At 37.5% G+C, this 25,944-nt stretch overlaps 1 protein-coding gene and 1 non-coding gene across 2 annotated transcripts in view; both read left to right on the top strand.

Annotated features, from left to right (window-relative positions):
- The first annotated feature begins 991 nt into the window (after positions 1 to 991).
- LOC126278865 (cilia- and flagella-associated protein 70-like) overlaps positions 992 to 25,944 on the top strand; it is a 37,826-nt gene continuing 12,873 nt past the window's right edge. Inside the window, exons 1-6 of the mRNA XM_049979140.1 lie at positions 992 to 1,023; positions 7,006 to 7,073; positions 7,430 to 7,494; positions 7,875 to 8,060; positions 13,865 to 13,998; positions 21,565 to 21,737. Of these exons, the coding sequence (XP_049835097.1) occupies positions 992 to 1,023; positions 7,006 to 7,073; positions 7,430 to 7,494; positions 7,875 to 8,060; positions 13,865 to 13,998; positions 21,565 to 21,737 (658 nt within the window). The remainder of the gene's footprint in view (positions 1,024 to 7,005; positions 7,074 to 7,429; positions 7,495 to 7,874; positions 8,061 to 13,864; positions 13,999 to 21,564; positions 21,738 to 25,944) is intronic.
- On the top strand, positions 6,783 to 6,857 carry Trnal-caa (transfer RNA leucine (anticodon CAA)). Its single transcript has one exon. It is a non-coding gene; the product is annotated as a tRNA-Leu (tRNA).

Below are 25,944 nucleotides of genomic sequence, written 5' to 3'. Positions count from 1 at the left end.
CATTCAATATTAACTTATATTACTCATGAAACCTTGCGGCTTATTGACAGAAATGTCATTCATTGAAGAAATATGGCTCACTGTAAGAATAGTCTGCACCAAGGGGGTAAGATCAAGGTTTTTACTTTCAATTAAGAACATTGTGACATTAAATTTTCTTCATTTCACATATAGTATTTTAATGTTCCCACAGTGGTATTATTACATCTGTTCTATGAGCCAATTTGCACCAACAATGACCCCATTACTTTTGCACCAAGTACATACTCCTACTTCATCTTACAACAGAACAAAAGAGATTTTTCGTCTTACATGCACCAAAACATGTTAAAACAGAAAGACAGACATTTAAAACTCACAATAAAGCGATCTTATGGAGTATTGGTTTTACTTCTATAGAGATTTATATGTGTTTTTTCCTTCATAAATGCTTTCTAATTATTACAAAGAGTACATTATAGAAATAACAATAATGTCAATAAAAATAATAATTTTAAAAGTCTTCCCAAAATAAAAAATAGTTACTATAAATTTATGATACCATCTGACTTTATATTTTTGTAATTAAATGTAAATAATACTTCATGATTTTGTTTACTCTAGCATAAGAAGCAAATATTTTTATGATCACATTGAAAAATGTACTGTGTGATTTGGTTGTCTTAGTGTATGAGGTACTCCAAGTATTTGTATATATTGAGTACTCCCATGGATTGTGTATTGCGTATTCTTGTTTGTGGTGAAAACAGGCCCATTGATCAGTTCCATTACAGCAACAGAGAAAGACATGGCACCCCACAGGACAAGCAGACAGTCATACAAATGGAAGACAAAACCTTTGTCTTTCTGCAGTCACACATTGGATAATGTACTCATTCCACTAACCTTTTAAGTGCTCTAGACATGTTAACGTGTGCACCTTTGTACCTGTCCCAGTGTGCTCTGAACGTTTTTATGCACACCACCAGTCCTTCTACCTGGTACTCTGAACATGTCTACCGGTAGACACATTCAGAGTACCAGGTAGGAGGACTGGCAGCGTGTGTAAACACGTCCAGAGCACACAGGGACAGGTACAAAGGCATGCATGTTAACACGTCCAGTGGAGTTAAAGTGTTAAATGCCCCTACAAAGTGTTACACCCAGGTATTCATATGAGTGTCTGCCTCTGTAACTTAGTGGTCAACATAAGTGACTGCCATTTGGCAGACCTGGGTTTGATTTCTGTTATTTCCAAGGAATTCTCCTTGGTGAGAGGACTGGTGTGGGCTGCACTGAACCTGATGATGCCAATTTAAGAACTATTTGAATATGAAATGGCGGCTCCATGGTCTGGAAAGTCAGTAAATGGCCAGGAAAGCAGTGAGATGACCACATGCTCCTCCACACATTTGCATAATGCCACAATGGATAGGAAAACATGATGGCTGATTGAGCAGCTATGTCTCTCCCCTCCTTTTTAAAAAAAAAAAAAAAGAAAGAAAAAAAAGGTGACTCATTTATATTGTAGTCACAGGATAGCACATTTTCTCCGTCTGTGAAGTGGACAATTTTTCATTGCTGAACACTGAAAGCAAATTGGTAATCTTTGCAACACTTGAAAATCTTATTAAGATCTGAGTGAATATTTATGCAGCTTCTTCCATACAGTTGGCTGTGTAATTTTGTAAACATACCAGTACCTGCCTCCTTCCTGAATTTAGTGTGTGGATGCAGCAATAAAGCCAGTTTATAGTAAGACTAAGTTGTAAGCAGCAATTCGCCTGCTCTCCCATTTCATTGTTTGAAATCTTGACTCCAGTTCATTCTCTGAATTACACATGCTCTCTCTTCCTAGCACAAGATACTATAATTCTTGTAATTATTGAAGCCCTAGACCTGGCTTCTGTTCAGTTTCGCCCTTTATTTTAAGAGAAAGGGAATAGATCTGAAGCATAGATAAAGTTTACATCAACGTTATCTATTTTATAAATTTCTACCTAGCATTCTTTCCATAATTTCTCTCTAAATGTGTACCTGGACTGCAGACTTCTACCTACAAACAAACACAAATATTACATAACTTAATTTTTACTAGGTGATAATTAAAAAGTTATGACCATCCCTTGCACTTACTGTATATAAAAAAATTATATGCTTAAGTGAATAGTGGTTACTGTTATGAAATGTAATCAGGAGGATCACAGGATGGTTCAAATCATACAAATAACTAAAGAAATACTTAGACATTAATTAGTAAGTACTTAAGAAAATATGTGAATAAATTTAGTTAGTAAGTTATGTGGTCATAGTAATAAAGAATTACACACAGGAAAGTTCAGGATGAAATAACAGCAATACGGAAAGAATCGATTTCTACTCACCACACAGAGAAGGCTTTGAATCACATACAATCACAATGAAAAAGAACACTAAAAATATTTTAGCTTACAGACAAAGTGCTCCTTCAGAAGTAAAAAAAACACACATGTTTACTAGACAACTCACTCACATGTAGTCATTGCCTCTGAGTACTTGATTATGCTTAAACAGTGGAAATTAGGATTTATATCTGTTATTGATTTAAAAATTATTTAATATGTGAAATTAAAATCAAATCCAATTTTGGTCAATAAATTAAGTGAAATAACTTTTGACATTAATACCTCTTAAGTAGCACAGAAATAAATGTGTTATTATCTCTTCTAAGTTGTTTGTTGTTGTGGTCTTCAGTCCTGAGACTGGTTTGATGCAACTCTCCATGCTACTCTATCCTGTGCAAGCTTCTTCATCTCCCATTACCTACTGCAACCTACATCCTCCTGAATCTGCTTACTGTATTCATCTCTTGGTCTCCCTCTACGATTTTACCCTCCACGCTGCCCTCCAATACTAAATTGGTGATCCCTTGATGTCTCAGAACATGTCCTACCAACCGATCCCTTCTTCTGGTCAAGTTGTACCACAAACTTCTCTTATACCCAATCCTATTCAATACTTCCTCATTAGTTATGTGATCTATCCATCTAATCTTCAGCATTCTTCTGTAGCACCACATTTTGAAAGCTTCTATTCTCTTCTATCTAAACTATTTATCGTCCATGTTTCACTTCCATACATGGCTACACTCCATACAAATACTTTCAGAAATGACTTCCTGACACTTAAATCTATACTCGATGTAAACAAATTTTTCTTCTTCAGAAACGCTTTCCTTGCCATTGTCAGTCTACATTTTATATCCTCTCTACTCCGACCATCATCAGTTATTTCTGTTCAACTACTCTTCCAAGTCCTTTGTTGTCTCTGACAGAATTACAATGTCATCGGCGAACCTCAAAGTTTTTATTTCTTCTCCATGGATTTTAATACCTACTCTGAACTATTCTTTTGTTTCCTTTATTGCTTGCTCAATATACAGATTGAATAACATCGGGGATAGGCTACAACCCTGTCTCACTCCCTTCCCAAACACTGCTTCCCTTTCATACCCCTCGACTCTTATAACTGCCATGTGCTTTCTGTACAAATTGTAAATAGCCTTTCGCTCCCTGTATTTTACCCCTTCCACCTTCAGAATTTGAAAGAGAGTATCCCAGTCAACATTGTCAAAAGCTTTCTCTAAGTCTATAAATGCTAGAAATGTAGGTTTGCCTTTCCTTAATCTTTCTTCTAAGATAAGTCATAGGGTCAGTATTGCCTCACGTGTTCCAACATTTCTACGGAATCCAAACTGATCTTCCCCGAGGTCGGCTTCTATCAGTTTTTCCATTCATCTGTAAAGAATTCGTGTTAGTATTTTGCAGCTGTGACTTATTATACTGATAGTTAGGTAATTTTCACATCTGTCACCAGCTGATTTCTTTGGGATTGGAATTATTATATTCTTCTTGAAGTCTGAGGGTATTTCGCCTGTCCCATACATCTTGCTCACCAGATGGTAGAGATTTGTTAGGACTGGCTCTCCCAAGGCTGTCAGTAGTTCTACTGGAATGTTGTCTACTCCCGGGGTCTTGTTTTGACTCAGGTCTTTCAGTGCTCTGTCAAACTCTTCACGCAGTATCGTGTCTCCGATTTCATCTTCATCTACATCCTCTTCCACTTCCATAATATTGCCCTCAAGTACATCGCCCTTGTATAGACCCTCTATATACTCCTTCCACCTTTCTGCTTTCCCTTCTTTGCTTAGACCTGGGTTTCCATCAAAGCTCTTGATATTCATGCAAGTGGTTCTCCTTTCTCCAAAGGTCTCTTTAATTTTCCTGTACGCAGTATCTATCATACCCCTAGTGAGATAAGCCTCTACATCCTTACATTAATCCTCTAGCCATCCCTGCTTAGCCTTTTTGCACTTCCTGTCGATATCATTTTTGAGACGTTTGTATTCCTTTTTGCCTGCTTCATTTACTGCACTTTTATATTTTCTCCTTTCATCAATTAATTTCAATATTTCATCTGTTACCCAAGGGTTTCTACTAGCCCCCTTCTTCTTACCTATTTGATCCTCTGCTGCCTTCACTATTTCATCCCTCAAAGTTACCCATTCTTCTTCTACTGTATTTCTTTCCCCCGTTCCTGTCAATTGTTCCCTTATGCTCTCCCTGAAACTCTGTGCAACCTCTGGTTCTTTCAGTTTATCCAGATCCCATCTCCTTAAATTCCCACCTTTTTGCAGTTTCTTCAGTTTTAATTTACAGTTCATAACCAATAGATTGTGGTCAGAGTCCACATCTGCCCCTGGAAAAGACTTACAATTTAAAACATGGTTCCTAAATCTCTGTCTTACCATTATATAATCTATCTGAAACCTTCTAGTATCTCCAGGGTTCGCCGGCCACGGTGGTCTCGCGGTTCTAGGCGCGCAGTCCGGAACCGTGCGACTGCTACGGTTGCAGGTTCGAATCCTGCCTCGGGCATGGATGTGTGTGATGTCCTTAGGTTAGTTAGGTTTAAGTAGTTCTAAGTTCTAGGGGACTAATGACCACAGCAGTTGAGTCCCATAGTGCTCAGAGCCATTTGAACCATCTCCAGGGTTCTTCCATGTATACAACCTTCTTTCATGATTCTTAAACCAAGTGTTAGATATGATTAAGTTGTTCTCTGCGCAAAATTCTACCAGACGGCTTCTTCTTTCATTTCTTGCCCTCAATCCATATTCACCTACTATGTTTCCTTCTCTCCCTTTTCCTACGCTTGAATTCCAGTCACCCATGACTACCTGAATAATTTCTTTTATCTCATCATACATTTCATCAATTTCTTCGTCATTTGCAGAGCTAGTTGGCATATAAACTTGTACTACTGTAGTAGGCATGGGCTTCGTGTCTATGTTGACCACAATAATGTGTTCACCATGCTGTTTGTAGTAGCTTACCCATACTCTTATTTTCTTACTTATTATCAAACCTACTCCTGCATTACCCCTATTTGATTTTGTATTTATAACCCTGTATTCACCTGACCAAAAGTCTTGTTCCTCCTGCCACCGAACTTCACTAATTCCCACTATATCTAACTTTAACCTATCCATTTCCCTTTTTAAATTTTCTAACCTACCTGCTCAATTAAGAATCTGACATTCCACACTCCGATCGGTAGAACGCCAGTTTTCTGTCTCCTGATAATGACATCCTCCTCCCCGCCCGGAGATCCGAATGGGGGACTATGTTTCCTCCGGAATATTTTACCCAAGAGGACGCCATCATCATTTAATCATACAGTAAATCTGCATGCCCTCGGGAAAAAGTACAGCTGTATTTTCCTCTTGCTTTCAGCTGTTCGCAGTACCAGAACAGCAAGGCTATTTTGGTTAGTATTACAAGGCCAGATCAGTCAATCATCCAGACTGTTGCCCCTGCAACTACTGAAAAGGTTGCTGCCCCTCTTCAGGAACCACACGCTTGTCTGGCCTCTCAACAGATACCCCTGTGTTGTGGTTGCACCTACGGTACGGCTATCTGTATCATTGAGGCACGCAAGCCTCCACCAATGCCAAGGTCCGTGGTTCATGGGGGGAGGCTCTTCTAAGTAATGGGGTGAATTTTTAAAACATGTGGTACTACATCTGCGTACTGGAAGTATTGACCCACACATATTTTATGGGCATCAAATTGGCCCCTCCAACCCCCTGAACACACCCCCACAAACACACTTGCATGCGCGCTTCAAATGAGCGTTAGATTTAGCTTCTCAAATAAATTTTGCAGTGTTGTTTCCTTTAGATCCCATCACAGCTCAGTTAGCTTATTCTGTAGCCTAAAATCCTCTAGTGGATTAATTTTCTTAGACCCCAGAAAATTATTTTCTGCCCAATGAGTGGGAAAACTATATAATATAGTTTTTTATGGCTAAATTCATGATATTGGATATGACATTCATGATACAAGTGAGAATGTTCAGCCAACTTAGTAAGTTGTCCACATGATTGCTCCACAATTTATTTTGCTTACTAGTACACCAAGGAATCTGACACTGTTTGCAGTGTCTAGGCTTTTCCCTATGTAGTATATTTCACTTATACACTACGCTGATTGTTTTGTGGTAAAATGAATAGTTCCAGAATGAGATTTTCACTCTGCAGCGGAGTGTGCGCTGATATGAAACTTCCTGGCAGATTAAAACTGTGTGCCCGACCGAGACTCGAACTCGGGACCTTTGCCTTTCGCGGGCAAGTGCTCTACCAACTGAGCTACCGAAGCACGACTCACGACCGGTACTCAAAGCTTTACTTCTGCCAGTATCCGTTTGGAAGGTAGGAGATGGATACTGGCAGAAGTAAAGCTTTGAGTACCGGTCGTGAGTCGTGCTTCGGTAGCTCAGTTGGTAGAGCACTTGCCCGCAAAAGGCAAAGGTCCCGAGTTCGAGTCTCGGTCGGGCACACAGTTTTAATCTGCCAGGAAGTTTCAAAATGAATAGTTTTTATTTTTTTTTTATTTTAATTTCAAATTACCATTTTTGGTCCATATCTCCAGTTCCCCAAGTGTCTACTCAATATGTTGGATTAACTTTTAATCAGTTTCACAATAGACTGTCACAGTTAAGTCATTTGTGTCGAGGACAGTATCAGACTGGAAATGTCATGTCATATCATTGGTGTAATACAAAAATAGAGAGAGAGCATCCAGCCAGAGAGGAAATTCTTGCCACTGTTAAGATAAAGTACTTTTTGTTTTCTATTTACTAAATATTATGACACCCAAATAAGAGATTTTTCTTGAGGAACCATACCTTATCAATTTACAAAGAAGCAGGTTATGATTTACAGTATCTAAAGCTTTTGTGAGGCCACAAAAGAAAAAGCACATTCTGTTAGTGAGACAGTTTCTAAATTTTGTGCCCAACTTATTTACTACACGAGTTGTGCCACATCCTTTCCTGAAGAAGCCAAACTGATTCCATAAAATAATACTGTGTGGTGAATTATTATTTCATATCTGGACCTATGTTTAAGCATTTTCAGAGATAACATCCAAAGACGACATTACAATTATATATCTCTATATACAGAAGCTGCAGGTAGCTGAACAGTTCATTTATTTTGTGCCAATAATTTTCTTATGTTCAAGTAGGACCTTAGTCAGTTTCACAAAATTGTTGAGCCTTTTGTGGCCACTAGTTGACATACTGCCATTTGGCTTCTGTGTCAGACTTTTCAACCAACATTTGTTTGATGATTTTTCTGATCTTTCGCCAGCACGAGCAGTTTGGCATAATCAAAGCATGAGCAGTTGGCATAATCAAAGCTTCACCCTGCATTTCTTTAGGCAATTTTGTTTTTTACCTATTAGTGTTGTTTAGGAATGACATATTATTTATAATTAAATTTTTAACACAATTCCTCATAATAGACATTTTACAGAAAGATATTTATCAAACAAAACTTTTTTTGCCCACAGAATTTTATCTCCGATGTTTATGTAAACCTAGTAGAAGAAATGCATTCAACAGTGCACAGTTTGTTAGATGGAGGAGACAAAGCTTCAGAGAAAACATATGATGTAACCAATGATCAAAAGTATTTTTTTGCAATTGAATCAACTGAAGAAGGAGACTATGAAAAAGCAAATCAGCTTTATTTAGAAGTAAGTTTGTGAGCATACAAGCTAAATCACTTTATTAAACTTGCAAATGGCATTACGCAATATTTTACTGAATAATATATCCATACATACCATAAAGATGGATTTGTGTATGTGTGCATGTGTTTATGTTCCACATCTCCTCCTAAACGACTGGACAGGTTTCAATCAAACTTGGTACACATACCCATTACTGCAGGCAACAATTGCTATCAGGTTAAGAACCACTCACCCATCATAGTTCAGGAGATGTGATTTCCTAAACAGTGAGATGTATGAACAACTGCCATATCATGCATGACATTTAAATTTATTACTTCCTTGTTACTAATTCTATTCACAAAACGTTTTTCATGCAGTATGTTCATAACCTTCTGAATGGACCTACAAAATTACATCATTGTACGAAACATAAATCAGGAGATATGCTGGCATAAACATTGAGATGCATTAAAAATCTGTTGTGTCATGCACGATGTTTAAATTTATTACTTCTCTGCTACTAACTCTATTCATTACATAATGTAATTGCACAGATATATCATTGTAGGAACACAGTTCAAGAGACATGATCTCATAAACATTATGATGCTTGAAAAAAAATGCCACATCATGCATAAAGTTTTAATACATTCATTCTTCACTACTAACACACTCCTACAGCCAGGTCAGCTCAAGGAAATTCCTGACATCTGGCAGCACTTTTAAAGCTTTCAGCTTTCCAGCACATATTTTAATTTATTTTCCCAGGGATCATTCTATTACGATATATTATTTTCATCTTAATACAATGAAGAAAGATGCCATATATACAACACACATAAATATAAACAGATGTGTTTAATGAGGATAAGACAGGAGTTGGTCATGGCCTTTTGGAATTACTATCCTGACATTTACCTGAAATGTTTTGACTGATATCATGTGTAGAAAGCAGAGAAGGAATGGTGGTGCAGGTACTTTTGTAAGAGAAGGAGCAAAATTTTCTAAAATTTATGTAACAACTTGTAGCTTAGAACTACATGCAGAGTTCAGTTGTGCTAAGCTGCTGGATGAAAACATAATAGTAGTTAGACTATATAGATCCCCAGATGATGATGATAACCTATTTGTTGAGAAATTTGAATTATTAATTCAAAAAAAATTTTAAATTTAAGACAAGAATTGCTGTCTGTGGAGATTTCAATGTTTAAATGGCTAATACAGACAAACAAGTCATAAAAATATTTTTGAATGTACGGTGCTAAGTTCATTAAACTTATACTGTACAAATAAGTGTCCCACTCATATGGATGCATGCTTGGACAACATTAAAGTTAATTTCATTGAGGAAGATTTTAGAGTCACATTTGTAGGAGGACACTTTGCAGATCATTCTCCTTTGCTCCTGACACTTTATAAGAGGCAACCAATTAAAACTACTGAACCTAAGTCTGTACTGGTGAGAGGACAAAAAGAGGAGTTGATTACACTGTTTTTTGATAATTAAGGAAGGAAAAGTGGAACTGGGTATACAAATGTCAACCAGGGATATTGGGAACAGAAATAGCCTTTGATAACTTTTTGAGAAATTTATAGAACTATGGTGTTCTTGTTCTCCATTAACAAAAACTAGAGCTACAAGGAAACCTAAATATAAAATGCTTAACTGGTTTACTAAAGAACTTTCTGAAATTAGGGAAAACTTGCACACATTACAGCAGATTTATGAGCATGCCTGTATTCACAGGACTGAGCAGTGAGAGAGAATTTATAACTCTTATACTAAATCCAAAAAATTCTACAGAACTAAGCTCCTCCTCACAAAAAAACTAGCATCTGAAAAGTACATAGAAAGTGCTCCCAATAAATGCAAGGCAGCATGGTAAATTATAAATCAACGCCTCACTCCCAAACACACTCAAGTGCTTTTGATGGATCCTGGGGTACTAAATAACTTCTTTATTAATTCAGTTCAGGAAGTAACAAATAGTATTAAAGAAACAAGTTCTTCTGCAATGGACCTGCTGACTACCCCTCTGCCCAATGAACATGTATTTTACTGGAATCCTATCACACCCACTGACATTTTAAAAACTGTTGCCAAATTTTCAAATTCAGAAAGCATGGATTGCTAATGGTTGCCCAATTACATTATTAAAAAAACAATACACTTAATATGCTCACCATTAGACAGTATTTTCAATAAATGCTTAGAATTTGGAGTTTTTCCTAATCCTATCTAAAGTCATCCCAGTTTATAAAAAGGGGAATAACAAACTACCTGAAAGCTATTGACCAATTTCAATTGTGCCTATATTGTTAAAAATATGGGACAGTAATGCACAACCAGCTACATACCTACTTTGACGATCATGGATTACTTTGTAACTTTCAGTTTGGATTTCGCAAGGGAAAAAACACAACTGCTGCTGTTTTAGAAATCATTGATCAAACATTATCTGCTATTGAATACAAAAACAAAGTATCACTTGTTTTATGTGGCTTAAGCAAGGCATTTGATTGCATTCCTGTTGGCATCCTACTAAAGAAATTGGAATACTATGGGTTGCAAGAGAACACTTTAGCCTTCACTTCTTACTTGAACAACAGGAAACTATTCGTTTCAGTCAGGAATATGCATTCTTCCTTGCTTGAAATAGACACACGTGTTCCCGAGAATCTATCCTCGAACCCCTCTTTTTCATTGTTGCAATCAATGGCCTGCCTTACAACATACTACATCCTGTTGTATCTTACACAGATGATACTACACTGTTTACCTCTCATCAGAACATCTCTGAATTCAATCACATAACAAAAGAATCTCTTGACATAGCATTGGACTGGTTTACTGTTAATAAACTCTTATATAATCCCAATAAAACACAACAGCCCATAATAGGCATGATAAAGGATATAGAAACTAAATCAGTAAAACTTCTAGGTATTCACATTGACTCCAAACGTAATTGGCAAGAACGTATCAATCATGTCTGCTAACAGACATCTCAGGTATTATACCTCTTTTTGAAACTAAGGGATGTGGTAAGCATGGATTACCTTCGGATGACATACTTGGACTTTTCCAATCATATATATCATATGGCCTTATTATATGGGGACATTATCACAATGTTGATAACATTTTAAAAATACAAAAGAAAGTTTTGCATTTCATTTGTAAGACAGGTCATTTGGAACATTGTTTGCAGGATCAGGGGGGAAGTTCATGATCACAATATTAGGGCTAAGTCACCTAGGCACAGGTTAGCAATGACTGGAAATTCTCATAAAGTAAACCCACTCAGAATTTTCAATAAATTACCAAACTTTGCTTGTACCATGGATATAATTAGTTTTAAACATAAGTGGTACAACTCGTTGACAGATCACCCTGTTTATAATATTAAAGAATACTTTGATTTACCAGATTATTATATTAACTTTCAAAAACTGTTACTTTTAATTGTATTATTATGTACTGCATAAACATTTTAGAACTAATATTTAATGCTACACATTGTACTACTGTGAATTGTATGTACTTTATCTTGTATGAAATTGACAAAACCCAAATCATTGTGAAATGATTTATGGTGAATAAAGATCCTTGATTCTTAATTTAGGAAAACATTGACAATCTTGAATTTGAGGTCAGTGTCTTGAAAAATGCACTATCTCATTCACTATCTCATTTGATTCTTACCTAGTGTATTTAAACTATATGGAATGAATTCACTTATTAACATATAAAGTATATATGTACATTGTTCATTCTGACTCCCAACATATATCACTGCACATACTGTACACACTTATAGGCAACTTCTGGACCACATCCATGCTGCCACACCTCTGCCAAACCACCATATCTTCCCTTCTTGCATGTCTTAAAAGCTTGGTCAGTTTCCCACATGGATTAAAGACATGTTAAGCTCAGGAAATGGTGAGAAATTACTTTCATGCAGTACAGTCATTGGATGTATGACTTCCGCATTTATTCATCACATTCTGCAGATGCCATCAAGAAAGAGAACCTTCAGGGATTTCCATTGGGTCAAGGTATACATAGAACCTTAATCTGCATACAGTTCTAACAATAACTATCTTGTCAAAAGTAGGTATCATGAGAACTGTGGCTGTAGTGTAAATGTAAGGTTTATAAACTGAAACAGCAGTGGCCACAAGTGGCTTATAAGTATCACTATACTGCTTAATGTTATGCAATCTAGATTTAATCAATGTATTAAAAAGAAAGAAACTGTAACATTATGAAAAAATATTACAGTGTGACAGAGGTCTTATAATAGTTGTCACTGTCTTTAGTACTCTTCATCTATATGTAACTTTTCATTGTGTGGTATGCATTATTTTACAGATATGTTTTGACTGTATTTTTAAATAAATATAATTTAGGTACTTCTTTCATCTCCTTGGTGAACTATAAGTCCAGACTGACTCTTGGTCCATTATTAAGTAATAGCACTATTAGTCATATACTTACTAATGAATCCCTGATGTGCACAATAGACTGGTATATGTAGTCAGTCGGCACAATAAAGATGATCAATGGTTTTAAATAGTTCTTTACAATGAGTTTGGCAACTACTTTTAGTCATTGTGAACCTTTTCTAGAGTTGGAAAATTGTGTCCATATTTAGGGTATTTGATTCCCAGAAAAGTATTGTGACGTCTCCCACAGGATGACAACTGCCTGCCACCCACGGATGAATGGTCTCACAGGACACTTTGATAAGACTGTGACAGATGTGTTATTGATGTATGTTGATGTCAAACACAGAGATATGGATAAAATTCCGCTTATCATGACATTCACATACAAAAGAGTAAAACAAGACACTTCTTTCCACTCCATGGCCATGAGGCGAAACAACAGTGGATACACTGTTCTCATTTCAGTCAGATGATTGTATAACTGCATAAAATACTGCATTGTCAGAACTAAAGAACCAAGAAAGGTGGCTCTCATATGGGTCCTGGACTGAGAACACTGTGATATCAAGCATTGGCCAATGAAATACAGCCTGTGGAACTTGGTATGGATTTTTATGCCTGTGCAGAGAGTGAGATTGTCAGAAAAGTTGCTTAAGCACTCCTTTTGGCTGTAGCATGCCCATTGTTGCTTGGATATCACCTATGAAGTTGAGGACTATGAGCTTTCAAGTAGAGAAATATTGTCCATGTCCTCTGTATCCTGAGGTACAGATCAGTGATGGGGGTCTCTCATTCGAGGGAACTGAGATACCCTCAATGACTCAATGGAAAGGGGTACCTGGCCATCACAGTAAAGATGGTATGACAACATGACCAGAATATGAGGCTCTGCCAGCAATGCCATACAGAGGACAACTGGCAAGATCTAGATCCAGGATGTTGCAGTCGGCTCCAGTGATAACTTCAGAAACAGCAGCTATAAACTTTATATTATAAATTCTGAACTTCATGATTCTTACTTGATATATTCAGAAGAATATTCTGTATGATGTCCTGAATTTGTATTATTCTGTAGTACGTGTTAATTATTCAATGGTGAATAAATATTCTTATTATTGTGGCATTCAGATGGCTTTTTCTGTGGATCAAACTAGTTGTTCACCAGAAAAGCAAAATATCATAGAGTAGTTTCTGTGTTCACAGGTAAGACACAAATTACGTTGTACTATTCTTTTATTTCTTTTGTTTCCAAAAATAATTTTCTTTTTTCAGAATACTCAAATGTTCCTCTGAACTAATCTCCCCCACAGTTATGGAGCAGTACTCTAGTAGCTTACTTGTCACTCACTACTACCTTTTCTTTGTTGTAGAGAATATCAAAGTTCAAGAAAAATCCAGATTTTTGGCTTGATTATGCACTATTCTGCATGCAAACTAGTGACACAGCACAAGCAAGAGAATCTATCAGAGAAGCTCTTTCCTTGGACATCAGGCATCCAATTGGGTAACTGCAAAGAATTTCTTTCATAAAATAAGATTCATTATACATCTGCCACCTGGATAGCCACTCTAGTTTATGTGCTTAAACTTAATGTTATTTTAAATTACAAATGGCATCAAAATTACTAAATAGTATATTTCAATTAAGGGCAAACCTTCCAAATAAATGCAAAAATGATGGAAGTGTCCATGTCTAAGAGACCATTGATCTCCAGTAGTATCAATCTGATGGTCATGAAGTAGATTAGACCAAGACAGCCATTCCTCTAAATAGTATTTAAGACACAGAAAAGCAATTGTGCATTCTGGTCAGGTCATACATGAGCACACATAACTATATAATTCAAAGACTGTAATTTATATCTAAAGACAAAGACGATGTAACTTACCAAACAAAAGGGAGGGTGTAACACTGTGCCAAGATTTGATGGCCATGCACCAAGGCATGTTCAGCCACAGGGTGATCCTCATTACCAACATACACTGTCTGCCTGTGTCCATTCATGTGAATGGACAGTTGGTTGCTGGTCATTCCCACATAGAAACTTCACAGTGTAGGCAGGTCAGTTGGTAAATCACATGGGTGCTTTCACACGTGGACCTGCCTTTGATCGTGTACACCTTTCGGGTTACAGGACTGGAGTAGGTGGTGGTGGGAGGGTGCATGGGACAGGTTTTACACCGGAGGCGGTTACAAGGGTAGGAGCCAGAGGGTAGGGAAGGTGGTTTGGGGATTTCATAGGGATGAACCAAGAGGTTACAAAGGTTAGGTGGACGGTGGAAAGACACTCTTGGTGGAGTGGGCAGGATTTCATAAAGGATGGATCTCATTTCAGGGCAGGATTTGAGGAAGTCGTATCCCTGCTGAAGAGCCACATTCAGAGTCTGATCCAGTCCCGGAAAGTATCCAGTCACAAGTGGGGCACTTTTGGGGTTCTTCTGTGGGAGGTTCTGGATTTGAGGGGATGAGGAAGTGGCTCTGGTTATTTGCTTCTGTACCAGGTCGGGAGGGTAGTTGTGGGTTGCGAAAGCTGTTTTCAGGTTGTTGTTGTATTGGTTCAGGGATTCAGGACTGGAGCAGATTCGGTTGCCATGAAGTCCTAGGCTGTATGGAAGGGATCGTTTGATATGGAAAGGGTGGCAGCTGTCATAATGGAGGTACTGTTGCTTGTTGGTGGGTTGATGTGGACGGATGTGTGAAGCTGGCCATTGGACTGACCTGCCTACACTGTGAAGTTTCTATGTGGGAATGACCAGCAACAAACTGTCCATTCACATGAATGGACACAGGCAGACAGTGTTTGTTGATAATGAGGATCATCCTGTGGCTGAACATGTCTTGGTGCATGACCAGCACATCTTGGCACAGTGTTACACCCTCCGGGTTATCTGGATACTTCCCACTAACACCAACCTATCAGAACTCTGGAGATGGGAACTTGCTTTTCAATATATCCTTTCTTCCTGTTACCCACCAGGCCTCAACCTCCGCTAATTTCAAGTTGCCGCCGCTCATACCTCACCTGTCATTCAACAACATCTTTGCCTCTGTACTTCTGCCTCAACTGAAATCTCTGCCCAAACTCTTTGCCTTTACATATGTCTGCTTGCATCTGTATATGTGCGGATGGGTATGTGTGTGTGTGCGACTGTATACCTCTCCTTTTTTCCCCCTAAGGTAAGTCTTTCCACTCCTGAGATTGGAATGACTCCTTTCCCTCTCCCTTAAAACCCACATCCTTTTGTCTTTCCCTCTCCTTCCCTCGTTCCTGATGAAGCAACCATGGGTTGCAAAAGCTTGAATTTTGTGTGTGTGTTTGTGTTTGTTTGTGTGTCTATCAACATACCAACCCTTTTGTTTGGTAAGTTACATCATCTTAGTCTTTAGATATATTTTTCCCACTTGGAATGTTTCCCTCTATTATATTCAAAGACTGTAATTTATTAGAAATGGAGATGGAAGTCTGAAATACATTGGCTGTGGTGCTGCATCATAATTAAGTAAAGAAAGGACAAATTGCACATAATTTAATTAAGTTCATAACAAGTTTTGAGTTCTAACTACCAGCCCAATCATGAAATCGTGAAATGTGAACTAAAAATTATGTAATAGTGCAACTGGAATGACTGAAGTACTATTACTACTACTACTGCTACTACTATCACACAGAAAAGGAGGACAATAGATTTTTATATGCAAAATATTCAGAAAATGTACAAAATTGTGATTTGTGGGAAATGTTATGAAATGAGTCAGTAGGCAAACAATACCTGGCTTTATTGTGTGAAATAGTTAGACTGCATTTTCTAGAATTAGTGACCATAATTTGTGAGACTGTAGCTAATTTATTAGTGTATAGCCAATTACAGTTAGTAAACTGTCATCCACAATGGTTTGGAATGATGTAGTGGCAGTGGCTGGAAAATGTGTAGCAAGCTGATATCACGCATTTCCTGCAGGTGAATGTAAAACCTTTCATTATCATTATACCTATAAATGGGTTACCACAGGTATTGTTGCACAGAAGCTCTCATAAAGCTAACTAGATACTGGCAGGAGTCAGTATATCTGGCCCTTTGTACAGTGTGGATATTTATCAAGTTAAATTTCAGAACCGATGCAAGGCAAGAAATACAGTTTACAGTATTTTTGAACCTAGTGTTGATCAGATGTTCCTCTTATTGTTTAAGCCCCTTGGAGAAAAATTTTGCTAAAAATAAATCATTTTTGATAGCATCACATACATACAACTGACATCAAGCAAAGCAGTGAGAATGCTCCCTACACTAGATGAAAATTATATTTTGGATGTTTGGATGCTTCCCTTTCATGCCCCTTGACTCTTATAACTGCAATCTGGTTTCTGTACAAATTGTAAATATCCTTTTGCTCCCTGTATTTTACCCCTGACGTCTTCAGAATTTGAAAGAGAGTATTCCAGTCAACATTTTCAAAAGCTTTCTCTAAGTCCACGAATGCTAGAAATGTAGGTTTGCCTTTCCTTAATCTATCTTGTAAGATAAGTCATAGGGTCAGTATTGCCTCAATGTGTTCCAACATTTTTATAGAATCCAAACTGATCTTCCCCAAGGTCGGCTTCTACCAGTTTTCCACTCGTTTGTAAAGAATTTATGTTAGTATTATGCAGCTGTGACTTACTAAACTCATAGTTCAATAATTATCATACCTGTCAACACTTGCTTTCTTTGGGATTGGAATTATTATATTCTTCTTGAAGTCTGAGGGTATTTCACCTGTCTCTTACATCTTGCTCTCCAGATGGTAGAGTTGTGTCTGGACTGGCTCTCCTAAGGCTATCAGTAGTTCTAATGGAATGCTGACTACTTCTGGTGCCTTGTTTCGACTTAAGTCTTTCAGTGCTCTGTCAAACTCTCCATGAATTATCATATCTCCCATTTCATCTTCATCCACATTCCCTTCCATCTCCACAATGTTTCCCTAAAGTACATCGCCCTCTATATACTCCTTCCATCTTTCTGTTCTAACTTCCCTTTTTTTGCTTAGAACTGGTTTTCCATCTGAGCTCTAGATATTCATACAAGGGTTTTTTTTGTTTTTTTGTTTTTTTCCCCAAAGTTTCTTGTAGGCAGTATCTATGGTACCTTTGTGATATGTGCCTTTACATCCTTACATATTCCTCTAGCTATCCCTTCTTAGCCATTTTGCACTTCCTGTTGATCTCATTTTTGACACATGCTAGAAGTACAGAGTGAAAATTTGAAGATGAATTTAATGGAAAGGTGATGAGAAGTGAAATGAACATTGCAATTAAGAACTAGCATGACAGTGGGAAATGAAAATAAATCGCAGAACAAGAGAGGAGCAATGATGATAAGAAGTACTTACTAAAGACATAATTGATTAACAAAAAAATTAAATACTACCAACAAGGGGAAGAGGAAGGTTGTTAATTACATTGGCTGAACACAAGGATTTGTTAGAGAACAAGTTCCAGGCTAAATAGTTCAGGGAAATGGGTCCCGATGGAAGGATCCAAATGGCCCCTGTAGTGTACCTCTCACATAAGTCCATTTAATCACTTTGAAGAGCATCCTGAGCAATTGGCTGCTGAGTATCTCAAGGTACAGGGTTTGTCTGTGTTGATTCATGTGCTCAGGTAGTTTAGTGATGGCCATTACTATGTAAAAACCCATGCAGTCAACACATATTAGTTGGTAAGTGACATGCATGGTTCCCATGTTGTTCTGCCTTTGATGTAGAATTTTTGGTAGTGCACTGGGAGTATGTGGTAGCAAGTGGACGCACAGAGTGGGTTTTGCAACAGGAACAATTGTAGGGGTAGAAACTTTGGGGTACATATAGTGGGATAGGAATGTTACATGGGTTGCAAATGATGTTATGAAGGTTCTAATGATGATGTAAAGTGATGGTTGACAACAATAGGTGGGTTTGGGAGGATTGCTCATACTTTCAAATTGTCATTGTGAAAAGCTGCTTTAAGACTAGCTTGTGACAGCTTTACAGTTATATTATCGATATTTGTTTTGTGGGCATAAGGTCATGGTCAAAAACATAATTGTCTGCCTAACATTTTGTCTTCCAATGCTGGAGACGCTTGAGTGACAGAGAAAGCAGTTACAGTTTCAAATAAGCTTTGTAGTGATGAAATATTCACACATCTTTCTTATTAGTTTAAACATTGTGTCTATACTGTATCTTCTGAGTACTTTGATGATCATGCTCCATGACAGATTTTACAAATGAGAGGAAAACTTTCCCTTCAGCTCATTCTTTCTCAGTAGAATCTCTAGACCTACTATGGTGTAGTGCCTTCATAGCAATTCCAGTTGTCATTCTAAACAGAAAAATTGAGTTTTCAAAATCATTGGTGAACCACACTGAAAGAATCTATGAACTACAGTACTTGGAAGATGAGCTCAATCATTTATGAACTCCCTCAGAAATAGCTACTCTTACAAAGATAAATAAGGCTCTACACTGTAAAAGGTCTAGAGTTTCTCATGAAAAAATGAGTTACTAAATGGACAGTTTTCCCTCCATTTGTAAAAACTCTCAGAGATCACATCACCAGAGTACTCAGAAAACTTAGTATTGGTATAGTAATTAAATCAACACCAAAGATGTTTGGACACTGTAAAGGACACAATCCATTCTGCATGCCACATCAGAAGTATATAAAATCCCTTGCACTTGCCATCAAGAGGACATAGAAACTACCAAAATAAGCATTAACACACACCCCAAGAAATAGAAGAGCAATTGTCACCTGGGTTAGATGGAAAAATCAGCAGTGGCAGATCAAATGTTGGCACCAGGAAAACACCAAATTCATGTCTCTGACACTGTGGTTTTAGCAAGATCTAGACATTACTGTGGTAGAATGTAGAGAGAGGCATCAGAAATTCAAAACTGCAAAAACAATTTTAGCTGAAAAGATGAAGGATTGAAACTAGACATTTGTGTGCCTTAGTACTAAATAAAACAAATAACACCAACACTTCCCCAATACAGGCTCCGTTGGCATGACACTGTTATCTTAGGCAGCATCCTGATGACATCATGAACCAACTGTTGTGTGGAACAATTCAGTTTGCTGAGCTTGTTTGAGGCTGTAACTGCTTTCTTAGACATTAACGTTTTTGATTATGTCTCCTGTATTGGAAAATGAAACACTTGACAGAGAATTATGCCTTGGACAATGGTCCTATGTCCATAAAACAAATATCAGCAATAACACAATTACTAGCCATGAAGTCCTGCATTCTATTATCTTTACAGTCAGTTACTTCTTCAAGGAGACTATTCCCTCACTCCAGGGAGAGAAGGAGCGGGGAGGGGGGGAGTATCCATGCTAGCGAATGAGTCCTTAACTGCTGAATTTGAAGTAATCCTGCAGTGAAGTTATTCAAAATGTACTGCATTTCCAATGACATGGATGGTTTAGAACATGACATAATATGAGAGGAGTGCCAGGAAGGAAGATGTGGCATTAGGATTACAGTGATGATGATGACAGTGATGACTTAGATGTTAGGCAAAAAGAGAAGTGAAGATAAAAGTTAATGTAAGTCATTTCCATTCTTTTTATTTTATTTCTCCTTGTATTACCAAAATCTGAATAGTCAATAAATGGCTTGAATTCAGAATAGATATAATGTTAGCTTTTTAAGCACATACTTAATATCAGTGAAGTAGTTTAATGTAATGGGATAGATGAACTTACTTGGAGTTGCTTCGCCGATCTTCTTTACATGATAGGCAGCTGCATTGTCCTGCACAACTTCTTCTCCGAAGATAAGATGCTACTTTGGAGGAATTTTCTATACTTTTAAAATAACTCCATACACTTGATAATACTTTGAACTCAATCTCACTGTATTTTCATCACACATACCAGTTTTCATACAACTAAAACATTTTTCGTAACCTCGCCACCTTCCGGTCTGTCAGAAACTATCACATTCATTTGTCCATAAATACAGTCTACAAATCTCTCCAAGTTTAACAAGACAACAGCCCAAATCTTACGGAAGTAAGAGAAAGAATGAATAAGTAACTGTCTCTTCTCTTCTTTCAAAAACATCCAAATGTTCACACAATAATGTTTGATGTCGCATGGAGTACGACACGTTTATTCCTTAAGCTGGACATGTAACTTCTTAGGCAGGCTCGGCCACTACCTGCCCATGCCAATCATCCATCCGATACACGTCCATCCTGCACACACATAATTGTGGTGCAGTGGACACAATTCTACTTTACCACACTCATCTCTAAAATAACGCATGTTCGTCACAGTCGAAATATGAGGGTCTTTAGAATTTACCCCAAAATTCTCAAGGCACTACAAGAGTTGTGAAAAGTTTCCCATAATCCATTTCAGGGGTTACTTATCAAATGGGTTGAGAAGAAAAGAATAGAAAGAATAATACCTAAAAAAAAAAGGTCAGTTCGACTCTTCAAGAAAAAGGAGCCATCATATCCTCAGGATCATCTCATAATCAGATAAATACGGTAATTGCAGTAAATATAAGAAAAGACCTCTTCTTGGAATTTCCTGATAGATTAAAACTCTGTGCTAGAATACATTCAAAACCAGACCGTTGTCTTTTGTGGTCAATTTTTTTACTTCCTGAGCTACTCTCCACCCAACTATAAAGATTCAGTTGTGTCAGCACATCTCTTCTACTTTCAAAACCCTTCAAATTCTCTTTTGCATAGCTTGCTGGATCTACACTCCCTGCTCTTCTAGGATATGTAAGAGATCTTTTGTAGGGTTCGGAGAGTGACAGAGAAGTACTGGCAGAATTGAAGGTCAAAAGGTGAAGTATGCTTAGATAACTCAGTCAATAAGACTATTGCCCATGTAATGTAAGGATTTGGGTGTATCATTTAATTATAATATGTCAGGAAGTCTCTCAGCTGTGACATTCTGCTGCAGAATGATTCATTCTGAAGTCTTCTTGGCTCACCTTTGATGTCCTTGTTATGTAAATGTATGCATTCCAAATTATTTATGTATTTAACCAAGAAAAACAGAGTATGCTCTTCTTATTCTGGCTACAGGTTATTACTGTATGGTATATTTCATTCAACAAATGGTGATCGGCAGGAAGCAGAGCTATTCTTTGGGGCTGCCATTTATTTCCACCCTCGTATTATGGAAGCATGGATAATATTACACTTGTTCTATGTAAGCATTGAAAAGAATGAAGGTGCTGATATTGCCCTAAGGAAAGGTGAGTGATGCTTAAGTGACATTTCTGATCTCAAAGTAGAAAAGTAAATTAAAGATATGTAAATTTAAGAAAATGGAAGCAAACAGTATTTTCACCTCACCAGTAATTATATAATTATGTGGATATGGTGTCTGTTCTTTTGGACATGTCCGAAAGAACAGACGGGCATTGATATATGTGAAAATGTGTGCCCTGACTGGGACTCAAACCCAGGATCTCCTGCTTACATGGCAGACGCTCTATACATCTGAGCCACCGAGGGCACAGAGGACAGTGCGATTGCTGGGACTATCTCATGCACGCCTCCTGCAAGACCCACATTCCCACCTTATATGTCCACACACTACATTCATAGTGTCCCTGCCCAACACTGTCCCTACCCAACACATTCACTACTCATGGAAGACATTCTTACCAAGTCCCGTAAGAGTTCAGGTAATATGTGTGCATCCGCACAGAAGAGGAAGGTCATAGTTGGTATTGCCAGAACTAACTACTTGTATGGATATGGTGTCTTTTCTTTCAGACATATCCATATCCATAATTGCCAGAACTATATACTTATATGGATATGGTGTCTGTACTTTCGGACATGAGTAGCTATTTGTAACTTATTATGCTACTATCACTATTTTCCAGTTAACAAATTTAGATAATCAGATAATTTACTGAATACTCTCGCACTGTTACCCCACACTGAAGGCTAAACAAGGAAGTAAAATGTATGTAAAACTACTTTTGTGAATCATTTTGCATTTGTTTAAACTGATTTTTTATTAGTCACATCCACCATTCAGGAATAAATGTGTAAATGAGCACAAGAATTGCCTGAGCTTTGATGATGATTGTCCAAGAAGTGTAGTTATTCACTTTCAATAAACTTTTGTTATTCTTTTTCCAGAGTAAATGCTTCACCAATTTTAGTTTGCTATCCAAGAATAAAGAAATATCACCAGAGCAAGTTGGGTTTGTATGTAATAAAGGAACACAAGAGCAGATTCTCAATGTCAGACATATCACTGAAAATTGTGGGGGATTCAATACTACATTAGTTCTTTTTTTCTTGGACTGTAGCAAGGCTTTTGACTGTGCCAAATGAAAAGAACTGTGGAGCATACTAACAGAAATGGGTATTCCTGATCATCTTATTATGCTTAGGTGGTGGTTGGTGGTTGTTGGGATGTTTAAGCGGGACTAAACAGCTAAGGTCATCAGTCCCCCTTATTATGCTTGTCAGAAATCTCTACTCTGATAGTAAGGCAACAACCAGGTTGTCCTTTTAAACATATAAAGGAGTTAGGCAGGGATGCATTCTATCACTGGTTCTATTTAGCATCTATGGAGAATATGTTATGAGCAAATGCCTCAAGGGCTGGACTGGTAGGATCAAAATTGGAGGATGAAGCATCAGTAATGACACCACACTGTGTGGGGCTGCAAATGGAAATGAAGGAACTACTGGATAGAATTAAGAGAGAAAGCAAGAAATGAGGATTGTCAATTAATGATAAAAAGTCAATTAATAATAAAAAGTCTAAGATTACACAACTGAGTCATTATGAGCTATTGATGAACTATCAGAATATCAGCATAGGAAGAAGTAGATCACTTTGCCTACCCCTTGGGCTCAGTGGTTCAGAGAGAGGGTGGTTCTACACAGTAAATATGACATAGGATTGTTCTGGATAGGGAATGTACATCAAAGCTGACAGTGATGTGGAAAGACTGAGCCCTAACCAGACATACTAAGCTGAGAGTGCTGAAATCCCTGATGTTTTTGGTTTTTCTTTGTGGCACTGAAGGGAACTACAAAAGAATTGATGCTTTTGAGATGTGAATGTGTAGGAGGTTGCAGCAAATAGTAGGGATGGACAAACAGACAGCAAATCAGTCCTTCAAGAACTCAGGACGGAGAAGAAGTTGTCCAGTATAAGTTTCCAGCAAATCCTGTAGTTCTTCGATCACATAATTCGACGATAGGATGATACCTCAGAAATGGTGATCATCCCAGGCAAAGCTGAAGGGAAAAGATTGCAGGGAAGACCTCTGAGATGAGATGGTAGATATACCAGATAAAGGATAAGACAAACAAACCACTGAGCCACCTACTTTGAGATGCAGAAGACCAGGGAAAATGGAGACAGACTGATAACAGGATTTTGTGATGGGTCACCAATATATGAAGGATAAAGTGTTGATGATGATGATGATACAAGAATATAATTTCATATATAAAAAGGAGCAAGCATTTTTGCGTACATGTTAACTCATGAGATGCACAGCTAACAGTATCCAAAACTGAACTTATTGTGCTACCTCAGTTTTTGATCACCGTTAATCTGGATCACAAAGAATTTTATACATATATTTTTCTTTAGTCTGTGACCATTACAGTCTATTTATTGTATATGTAAATTATTTATAACTGTATAATGTAATTGGATAGGGAATAGCTCCTTCCTCTGGCAGAAGAGTTGAAAGGGAAAGGAGAAGGATGAAGGAAAAGGACTAGTGAGGTGTAGGAAATGAGGAGAGTTTGACAAAGATGCCCAGAAGCCGGGGTGAGAGGAGACTTACCAGACAAGATGAGAAGGAAGAATATTTTTAAAGTGCAAGTGTCTATCTTGTCAGCTGATTGCGTTTCAGTTTACATTTCATTAAAAATGATAGTGCTCTGTGGTCTGTGTGCACAGTGATGTATCAGATGGAATCAAAACTTAACTAAAGGCTTAAACAATGGTCAATTCTTCTCTCTCAGTAATGACGTACTTTGTTTCCCACAAAGTTAATGTCTTGCTAGTGATGGCAGTCATGTGGTGCCCACATACTATTGACCTCGTACACTTGAAATAGAGGGGAACCTATCCCATCCTCACTACCATCTGAACCTGTGTAAAATGTTGTGCCAAATTCAAGTGGGTCAGAATGTGTGCTGCCAGCAATTCAAAATGAATATCTTCAAAAGCTTTCTGCTTCTCCTCTCCTCAGGTCATACTGCATCTCTCTTTACTAATTTCAAAATATAACGTGACTAAAGGGTGTGTCCAGCAAGGAAGCAATGGTAACACTCAGTGGAAGTTCTCAATGGTCTTCAGGTTAAGTCCCTTTTCCAATAATCACACGTCCTAGAAATATTATTTGCTTCCTTCCAGACGCCACCTTCAGCAAGTTTATGTTAAGTCCAGTTCTCTTAAATGCACTTAGGAGATGATATTAACTGTCAAAATGTTCCTCCTATGATGCTGAACCAATTAAAATACCATAAACATAGGTAGTAATGGACGTAGGTAGTTCTGGCCCTTTTACCTGATCAGATGCTCTCATTAAGGCAGCAGATGACACATTCAAAACAAATGCTGTTCTTTATATTGGTGTCTCTTACCATTATGTAGAAATATAGTATATTTTTTGTGAGGTCTAAACTGCTCAGATGTTTTGACACCATTAAATCATTGTAATAGTTTCTCAGAATTCTCAGGTTGATTCATTTGTGAAATAATGATTCTGATGATTACTCTAGCATCTAATAAAATCTAATACTATTCTGACAGTTTAGTTTTGATTCATTCCTTACTCTATGATTGCTTAATGATACACTTATCTAATATTCTCTGGATCTCTTAGTCAGTAGCAGGCTTCTTGACTCATGCAACTAAGTAAGATATTATTTGAAATGCTTCTTGATGTTGTATTTTTAGCTTGCAAATACATCCTTTCATTTGTCCTGCCTGGAATGAAAATACATCTTGGTGACACCAAAATGTCTCTCTCAACTTTACCTTGTGATGCTTGGCAAGTGCTGTTAGCTTGCTTAGTTTCACTTGAATCTTTCCAGCAGCATTATTCACATCCTGTAGCTTCATGTCATTCTCTTTCTCTCGAAATTGTAGCATCACAATTCTCGTTTCTTCTTTCACACTAATAACACAAAGATTCATGTGCATAGTGCCTTCACAATCTTCATCTAAAATTCCTTTAAAGAAAATTGCCATCTCTTCCTCCTGGTCCTTATTTGCAAAACCTTCCTGTCATCCAATTTGTACTGAATATGATTCCAAGCACAGAAATGGAATAAGAAGAACTGGATGCTCAATTTTTCCCCAAAGTTTGATATTTCAATAAAATTTGCTTTTCTAATTGGTTTGCTTCTACTCTCAACTATGATTGCAAGTTTTAGTCCAGTTAACAGAAAATAGTTATCTTTACA

Source organism: Schistocerca gregaria, chromosome 6 (assembly GCF_023897955.1).
Source record: "Schistocerca gregaria isolate iqSchGreg1 chromosome 6, iqSchGreg1.2, whole genome shotgun sequence".
NCBI lineage: Eukaryota > Metazoa > Arthropoda > Insecta > Orthoptera > Acrididae > Schistocerca > Schistocerca gregaria.
Note: the sequence above shows the minus strand (reverse complement) of the source record. Positions and strands in the feature narration are given on the sequence as shown.